The following is a 9,591-nucleotide window of genomic DNA, read 5'->3' as shown; positions in this document are numbered from 1 at the left end:
AAGATCGCCTGCATGATTTAGAATGGCGGCTTCGGCAGCAGGAGATGACATCACAGTCAACTCATGTCCAGCTCACACAGCGTCAATCCTTCCACCAGAGATCTTACGACAGAGCAGATGATAGCAGAATTGGCTACAGTTCAACCCAGTTATGTATTCCTCTGAGTCAAGAAAGTACCTACAGGGGACCAGCTCCCACCATTCTGAACTTCGTTAAGCCAGATCTGAGAGAGTTTAAGGCTATGTGTTGCTCTGGAGAACATCCTACCAGCAGATGCTTCTTGTTCACCTGAAGTCAGAGGAAGCACTGTTGATTGCCGACTCCTACTGCAACTCGTTATACCACTTCTCAAAGACCATTGAGGCACTTAACCAACACAGCCCCATGAGTTGGCCCTTCAAAGAATTGCTGAGAATTGATGGTCCGAATGTTGACCACGGAGATGTGACAGCCTTCCAAAGAGTTTGCATTCTAGTGAGTATGCTTCAGCAGCTGGGGAATAAAGGCTACTTGGAGCTAGAGTGCGTTTCCCACGCTTCAAGACTGTTGTGTAAACTTCCACATGATCTACAGACATGTTTTCTTGCTGGATCTTTTAGCATAGTTAGAGTTCATGCTCTAAGGTTAAGGTGATTTGGAATGGTGCATGTTGATTCAGAGTTTGCGTCATCTGAAGCCCTTGCAGAACCAGGTAGTACCAGGTTCTATCCACCAGCAGGTAAGCCAGTAGCCATGCAAAGAAAGGGACAACAGAGAGACACAAGACAGCCAGCTAAGGCCACAAGTATCTTCCTCAACACAAAGAAAACAGTGACTTGCCAGATAAAGCTGACATGAAGCCCAGAGACGAGAAGATATTCTACCCATATTGTGATGCTCAAGACATGGGTGTGCCAGTTTCCAGAGACTGAACAGAGATCAGAAAATACAGTGGATAGAATCGAACAAGAGATGTTGGCATTGTGGAAGAACCCATCAAGCTGCAGAGTGTAACCTCAGGACACTCTAACTTGTAATCGCAGACAGCTGTACATCTTCCTCAAGGTTAATGATCGACCCTTACTGAAGATGCCTGAGACACCTAAAAGTAAGACCTTCAGAAAGCTGCTTGGTGAACATCACTGCAGAGAAGCTGTACCTACATTGTCCCACCAATAGCCGGCAGGTCTTGTTGAAGATCTGTAAAGTACTCTTAAAGGCAGGAACACACCAACCTACGAGCTCCGACGCCGATACAACATTTCGAATTGACCAAAAAAAAGTGACGAGGACCAACTTCAGCCGACGGTGCAGAACACACTGGGAAAACTTAGTCGGCCGACAAACAAAAACTGCCCGACTAAGTTTTCCCAGTGTGTTCTGCACCGTCGGCTGAAGTTGGTCCTCGTCACTTTTTTTTGGCCAATTCGAAATGTTGAATCGGCGTCGGAGCTCGTCGGTCCATCTGATCATTCTGATTGGCTGTTCAGATACTGCCACCTGCTGGTTCGGAAAGGCATTTCATCTCACGCAGGTGCAGAACTGATGTGCTACTTGGCCGTCGGCTGTCTAGTGTTGGTTTGGTGTGTCAGGCCAACTTTGGACACAGACCCTGCCAACGTGAGCGAACCCTGCAGTCTGCTTTCGTCGCCAGTAGTTCGTCGGTGTCAGCTTGGTGTGTTCCTGCCTTAAGAAATGGCGACCTCATCTGTTATGCTCCATCTAGAGAAAAGAGTGCAACAAGAAAGACTCTGAAAATGCAGTGAATTTGGAACAATGATGATTTATTGTCTTAATATGGGACTCTTGATTTAGGAGCTAAATGGGCCAAAATAAATAAAACTTTATTATTTTTTAAATTTCTTCCTAATCCTTAACCCAAAAGGGAAAAGAAAAAAGAATATACAAAACTCAAACAAAAACAGAGATCAAACAGTGGCAGACTCTTTACTTTCCCAAATACAACAAACAAGCAATACTCTTAACACATTCAAACTATCCTAACACACAAACTCTGCACTATACAGTCAAAAACTCTATCTTCTCCAAACACAAGATGTTTCTGTAGAGCAGGGGTGGGGAACGTTGATCTTGGAGGGCTATTGTCCTGCCAAGCTTAGCTCCAACCCTGAAAATAAAACCACTCATCTCCCTGTAACTTTAGTAATCCTGAACACCTTGATTAGCTTCAGGTGTGTTTAATTAAGGTTGGAGCTAAACTCTGCAGATCAATGGGACCAACGTTCCCCTCCCCTCTGTAGAGGAAGCGATGACGTGCTGTTTAAAGTGCTGTGCACCAATCAGCATATAGCAGCAATCTGATGACATTCCTAGACAGACAGACACACACAAACAAACAAAACAACAGAAATATAACAAAACACTTGGGCCGTAACGTCACACTGAGGAAAAGGCTATTTCTTTTTACAATGGTTTAGCAAATGCCTTTTCAGTTCTGTGTGGTATGTGAATCTCTTCTCACACTGAGGGCAGGTGTAAGGCTTCTCTCCAGTGTGAACTCTAATGTGAGCCTTAAGATTTTTTTTAATCGTGAAACTCTTTCCACACTGAGGGCAGATGAAAGGCTTCTCTCCAGTGTGAATTCTCATGTGAACCTCAAGGTGTGTGCTGTATGTGAAACTCTTTCCACAGTGATGACATATGTAAGGCTTCACTACAGTGTGATTTTTTACATGATTCTTAAGGTGATTACTGTCTGAGAAACTCATTCCACACTGATGACACACAAAACATTTCTCTCCTGAGTGAATCATCATGTGATGCTTAAGGTTTTCTTTATATCTGAAACTCTTTCCACATTGATCACAATCAAATGGCTTCTCTCCTGTGTGAACTCTCATGTGAGTCTTAAGAGTTCCTTTTAATGCAAAACTCATTCCACAATGTTGGCAAATAAATGGCTTCTCTCCAGTGTGATTTCTCATGTGGATATTAAGGTCTCTTTTCCGTTTAAATCTCTTTCCACAGTGAGAGCATATGAATAGTTTCTCTCCAGTGTGAACACTCATGTGAATCTCAAAGCTTTCTTTTAGTGTGAAGCTCTTCCCACACTGTTGGCAAGTGAAAGGGCTCACTCCAGTGTGATTACTCATGTGGGATTTAAGGTCTGATTTCCGTCTAAAACTCTTATCACACTGAGAGCATATGAACGGCCTCTCTCCAGTGTGAATACTCATGTGAGTGTTAAGATTTCCTTTAAGTGAGAAACTCTTTCCACACTGTTGACAGGTGTAAGGCTTCTCTCCAGTGTGAACTCTAAAGTGATCATTAAGGATTCGTTTCTGTGTAAATCTCTTTCCACACTGAGGGCATATGAAAGGCTTCTCTCCGGTGTGGATTTTCAAGTGAACTTTAAGGCTTCCTTTTCGACTGAAACTCTTTCCACACTGTTGGCAGGTGTGAGGCTTCTCTTCAGTGTGAACTTTCAAAGTGGGTATTAAGGGTTTTTTTCTGTCTAAATCTCTTTCCACACTGAGAGCATATGAACGGCTTCTCTCCAGTGTGAATTCTCATGTGGACTTTAAGGCTTTCTTTTCGAGTGAAGCTCTTTTGACACTGTTGACAAGTGGAGTGAACTCTCATCTGGAGGTTTCTAGAATCTGTTTTATGGGTCTGTGAGGAACTAATAGATTTCTCCCCAGTCATGAAATAATGACATTTCTCATACTGATTTTTCTCCTCCATTACATTCAGTTCTTGATTCTTCTTTTTCAGCTCCATCAGGCCTAGAGTGAAAACAAACAAAAACTAGTCAACGCCATTTAGACATGTAAAACATCAAATCTAACATGTATGCTGAATCCTTTACCCACTAAACAACTGAAAACAATATTATCAGAACCTTGTAAATATTGTTATTTCTTTGTAGGTCCTGGGATTTAACAAGAAGGCACACACTTCCAGTGTGACTATATTCTCTCCAGGTGTGTTGCAGCAGGATTGGCACTGGAGGAAAATAGATCTCCAGGGAGCCACAGGAGTGAACCCTAATAGTCAGCTAACTGTTAGTCGACTAGAAGAGGCCACGATTTCTGTAAGCTCACAATGACAGCAAATTGTTGTGCTTATGTAAAATAATGAAAACAGTCAGGATGTGCTTTCTGTCGTCCCTGTGAACTTGAGCACATAAAAACACATGAACCGAAACTCAGCGTGTACTTGCCTCACAGACACAAGAAATATATCTATAGAAAGCCTGAAGTGTCTACTTTTAAATGAACCAATTAAAATGGAAATAAATATTCACAGATTATGTAATCCATATGGAACATCCATATAGGCACGTCCACTACTGTGGAGATGACGAATCAGCATCGTTGACTTGAACTCTGCAGCCTGTGGACGGCGATTGACATTTCACAAACTGGCGCTTTATTCCCCATGAAACTCATGTAACTGTCTGTCACAAATGCCATCCGCAGCATTACTTAATAAAGAAAATAACTTTAAATGAGAAACAGAAAACAACACAGACGGTTCAACCGGGAGTGCGCAGCTCTTAAAAGGGGCCACATGTTATAAGCCGAAAACACAGAAATCATTATCAATAAATTATTAAAATGTTTAGACAGCCTCCATGCTGTTTTTTTCCATGTCACACTCATAATCATTACGTTTGCAGGTGCACTGGGGCAACCTTGATGTGCTCTTGATGACAAATGACAGAATCATTATCCCTCGAAGTATCACCAAGGCATACCGAGGACCAAGGCACAAGCAAGAAAGCTCATGTACTGGCCAGAGATTGTGCGTGAGCAGAAGCAAATGGTCGGAACATGTGAAGCCTGCCAAAGGTTCCAATCTAAGAATCCTAAAGAGCTGTTGCTGTCACATGAAATCCCAGAGCTGCCATGGATGAAGATCGGCACTGACATCTTTGAGCTGGAGGGCCAATCTTACCTGGTATTAGTGGACTACATGTCAAAGTTCCTGCATTTGCCAGACAAGACTGCATACACGGTAAAAAAAGTGAGTTTGCAAGGATTGGGATCCCAAAAGAAATTGTGAGTGATCACGTGTGCCGTTCGCCAGCCAGGAGAAAGTGTTCACAGCAGAGTCGGGCATCACTCTCTAAGGAGTACACTTCCTAGGTGTACTAAAGCCTACAACCCCTAAAAGAGTATGTGACAGACAGAAGCATCTTCAAAGCAAGTAGCAACATTATTATAATGCCACAGCAAGCCCTCTGCCCACCCTATAGGAAGGGAGCAAGATCTGCATGGAAATAAGACAAGGTTGGATGCCAGCAGTTGTTGTGGAGAAGAGTAATGAACCATTTTCATACTATGTGTGGGCTGAAACTGGTCAGCTTTATTGGAGAAATAGAGGACATCTGAGATCTGCTTGAGTCTTCAGTGACTGTGAAGAGTCAACAGCATCAGGACCTGATGTCTTCAGACAGTGCTTCAGTCTCTGAGTCTGTTCCAGGAGTGGAAGGGTGATTCTCCAACCAGTTGGGCTGGAGGACTATGTTGTTAACAAAAACTGAAGAGTGTATCCACTTGTATCCTTTTGCAACAAGCCTCAAGAGTTAAAATAAATAACAAGAAGGCTCATTGTTACTGGACTGAAGATTGACTAATGATGACTGAATCGGTTTTATAGTAGGGTACAGTAGGGTCAGGGATCAGGGTATAATAGGGTTTATTTGAGTTTGCAGAAGGAAAAACAAACTTCTATTGACAAAATTGAGTGGTATTGAATACACTGTCATGTTTTAGATGACAGATATGTTCTGCATAAAGGCTTATGGAGGGGGGATGTGGTATATCAGGTATATCAGAGGAATGTCATGTATGTTATGTGCTTGAGGGCCGTGTTGTTTCGAGTGTTGATGTTCTGAAGGAAAATAATGGCTGCCAGCTCAAGCTGTTCTCCTGTGTGTCTTTTAACTTACTACAAGAACCCTGTAACAGTGAATGGGATTAAGAAAACAGTCCAGTGCAGGACTATAAATCACTGTCTGACCCAAGAGAACTGGTTAATTGACCCTTCGCCGGGAGTTTGATTGACAAGCGATCTAATCAATCATAATGCAGAATCCGCCATTTTGTCTGACGAAGCAGTCAGGAGTTAGAAGATTAACCTCCGTGGACTTGAACTTCGTGTACTGACTGCTTTTGAAACAACATTCCTTCTGATGTTCATTCATGTTTATTTGATGCTATAAATGAACTAGTAGGAAGAGATGATCGGTTCACGAGCCTCTTGAGCTGAGGCGCTACAGCGATCTGTCACGACACATTAAAGAGCCACAAAACGCTTTTTATTGTTCAAATTTTATTGTTCGAACCGCCCAGCTGAAAACTCATCTCTTTCGTGAGCACTTAAACTCATCCTGAAAAAAAAAAATTCCAATACCTATCCTTTCAATTTCTCTAATCCCTCTCTATTGTAGCTTATGATACTCTGAGCACTGCCTAAAACTTGTATTGTGAGCACTTCTTGTGTCTATTTGCCTCGTCATAACGACTCGCTTGTTGACTCGCTTTGGATAATTTCTTAAAAGATTTACACAGTTTTAAAGCTGGGACTTTGTTTAGTATCATCAGTAACCTGCTCTGTCTTGTCTGTCGACGTGTTGTCAGTGTCCTCTTTGCTCCGTGATGTATTTTTCACTGACAGCGCCATGGCTTGTCGGACAAAGCAACAGTAACTAAAGGGGGGGCGGGTCTTTGAGAAGACAGATCAATTACAGACAGAACTTAAATCTGACATTCATATATAAAAGATTGGACAAATAGTGTCCTCTCAAATATGTTCAGTTTTACAGAAGAGTTTTGTGAAGAATATTGTACATGTGCTTCACATAATAATGTAAAACGGGATTCATTACATTTCTTTCTCAAAAGAAGAAAGTGTTTTTCAGCCTTATATCCTGTTATTATTGTGAGGAGTAAAGGTGTTTCAATCTGTATGCCGGTATGACAAAAAAAAAAAAAAAACAAGAGAAGAGAGATTTTGAGACTGAAACCAACCTGTTTGTTCCTCAGTATCTTGTTTGACTCTGAATGTTTCTTCAATCTCCACGTCTTCACTCTCGTCTTTAATAATCTCCATCTTTATAATAGTGTGTCACGTGGATCTCAGTCGCTTCAGCAGGAGGGAAGGAATGTCATCATGTCATCAATGCCATCTCGCTTCTCCACAAAAATACAAGCCTTGTGTGAAGAAATATGTCCAATCTATGATGTAATAAATAAAAAAATGTTATGATTACCTCCAGTTTATTGTAAGTAAGTACTCTCCTGTGTACATTATAAATGAAGCAAGTAAACAAATTAATAATTAGGTGAAACTGTGTGTTTGAATTTGTCATTGCAAATACATCCCATGCAGTGCGGTGAATTATTATTGCTCTTTATTTACTATTAGGGTATTTTAGTAATTTATATAACATGGGTTATCTTAATATGTTATTAATGGCATTTTAATGTAATTTTTATTTCCTTCTAATTCTCATTGTCATTGTCATTGAAGGCTGGGTATTCACCATTAAAGAAAAGTGTTATGCTTAAAATATCCTTGAACATAAATAAACACAGGTGATGACCAAAAACAATCATTTCATGACTCTAGACATTACTTTGTGAAGACAGTGGCATAATACAGTGACATATTATGTTTTTAATCAAATCAAAACAGTAGTCAAATTGTACCCGCTTTAAGTGTACAACGACCCCTGGCGGTTCTAGTGTTTATGTTATAAAATGCATAAAATGCAAAAATAATGTATTAATTTCAAAGTTCTCTATAAGACTGTATGAACAGTTTGTATTAAACACTTTAAATGATTAAAAACACAAACCTTTCTCCAGCCGAATCACAGATGCAGGAACGGCGCAGGCTTATGACGTCACACCAGAACACCAAAATAAAAGTCCTGTTAACACGCAAAAAAGAAAAGAAATTCACACACAGAAAATACGTTCAAATGAAAAGATAAAGAATAAAAAGATAAATCGCAGATTCCTGAAGCTATCAATACCAATTTTTACTGGCTTATATTTAAATATAAACAACTGTGTGAGGTGATCGCAATTATTATACCAACGACAGAGCATCATGATATTCTCAAACAAGAATGAGTGTTCATGTTTGTTACAAATGATTGAAAATAACTTTTTAATAATTTGTCATTAAATATTAGGTTTATGGTTGAAGAGAGATATACTAATGTATTAACTAAAACTTATAATGAAGTATATATCCATTTTATTCCATCTCAGTTTAAAATGGCTAAAATCAATTTCTCTAAATGGTACTAAATCAGATTTACTTTTCAGTATCTTTAATAAAAATTAGTGGTATGTAATTTGTGCTGAAATGTGACTAAACGTCTCTTAAGCTCTCAGATTCACAAACAGTTCTTGTTTACAGGATACTGATTTACAAACATAATTTTACTCTGTGGTGAAGATCTGTGAATCTGCAGCAGGATCCAGAGATCAAACTGTCACGCTGCAGTCATGAAGTCTGACTAAAGCAGTGAAACTGTGAGCAGTTCTAGGAAGAGTTTCGTCAGCAGAACTACAGCACTCATGATCACAGAGATCAGGGAGAGTCACACCTTCAGCCGCTGCATTCACACTTAACTCAGGTATTGATCCGCATCAGCAATCAGCACCAATTACAGTGTGAGTTCACACATACCTCAAGCAAAAGAGATTCATTTTAAGATTTTAAGTGATGTTTATCCTCTTGCTGATTGTTTAAGGCTATGATTTAACACTCACTAAAATACGTGCGTCTTTTGCAGCAATATTTCAGTGAGCATTATCAGTGAATGTTTTCACTCTTTGTAACAGTAATGTGTGAGTCTAGGCACAGGGATGTCATGTGTTTAGTGACACTGGTCAGGTGCTCTGGATCACGCCGAAGCTCTCTCAAGTTTCATCAAAAGGGATGGTCCTTCTACAATCATTACTGGTTTAGCAGGTGTTGCCAGCATAGCATGGTGGAAATGATCTGTCTCTGTCCTTAAAGGTGGTTCTGGTGTTTCCCAGATATAGTGGAGGCAAAAATCACACCGTGTTTTCCATTGAACTGCTTGGTGTTTCTCAGGAGGGGTCAGGCTACTGGATCTGAGGAGCAGAGGAGTGAATGAACTGTGCTTATATACTCTATGATTTCAGAGTCACTCCATTTTAGTTACAAAAGCAGGTAAAAATGTGATCATGTTTGACTTGCATATGTTCATTTGACGATCTTTTGGTGAGCTCAATGATTTGACACTGGATTGGGCATGAAGATTATTACAGGAATTCCACCATTATTCCACAACATTGATGTGTCATCATCAGCCTCCATTTGTCCACTCAGAATGATCTTCTGACATTCTGCCCCACACTGAATATCAGAAACAATGCCTGGAATTGATTCCCATTTATTCAAATGTACCTCTGGTTTTTCCAAAACATCAACTATTTGTGATGACAGACTAAGTACAAGAAGGCAAGATCCAGCACTTTAGGTTATTCTCTCTGTCAAATTCAGCTTTACTAGAAGAAGAGTTTAGTGGTGCTGTCTCGGTAGGTCCCATCAGGTGTTGACTGGAACAAAATCTCAGGCCGGGACATCTCACCCTCATC

The 9,591-nt window shown here is 40.4% G+C and overlaps 1 protein-coding gene across 2 annotated transcripts; it reads right to left on the bottom strand.

Annotated features, from left to right (window-relative positions):
• Nucleotides 1-1,849: 1,849 nt before the first annotated feature.
• LOC125262045 (gastrula zinc finger protein XlCGF8.2DB-like) lies at nucleotides 1,850-7,915 on the bottom strand. Of its 2 annotated transcripts, none has more exons than XM_048180601.1 (3): nucleotides 7,809-7,915; nucleotides 6,979-7,185; nucleotides 1,850-3,726 (listed from the first exon to the last, which is right to left on the bottom strand). In XM_048180601.1, exon 3 carries the CDS (start codon nucleotides 3,175-3,177, stop codon nucleotides 2,395-2,397), a length of 783 nt encoding a protein of 260 aa, XP_048036558.1. In that variant the 5' UTR covers nucleotides 3,178-3,726; nucleotides 6,979-7,185; nucleotides 7,809-7,915; the 3' UTR covers nucleotides 1,850-2,394. Both variants share the same exon structure in this region, with proteins under 2 accessions (XP_048036558.1, XP_048036559.1).
• Nucleotides 7,916-9,591: the final 1,676 nt, after the last annotated feature.

This window comes from Megalobrama amblycephala, unplaced genomic scaffold (assembly GCF_018812025.1).
Source record: "Megalobrama amblycephala isolate DHTTF-2021 unplaced genomic scaffold, ASM1881202v1 scaffold565, whole genome shotgun sequence".
In the NCBI taxonomy this organism is placed as follows: domain Eukaryota; kingdom Metazoa; phylum Chordata; class Actinopteri; order Cypriniformes; family Xenocyprididae; genus Megalobrama; species Megalobrama amblycephala.
Note: the sequence above shows the minus strand (reverse complement) of the source record. Positions and strands in the feature narration are given on the sequence as shown.

What these genes read in the sequence shown, in the direction of transcription:
- LOC125262045 (XM_048180601.1), bottom strand. Translation starts at nt 3,177, where the DNA reads ATGAGTATTCACACTGGAGAGAGGCCGTTCATATGCTCTCAGTGTGAT.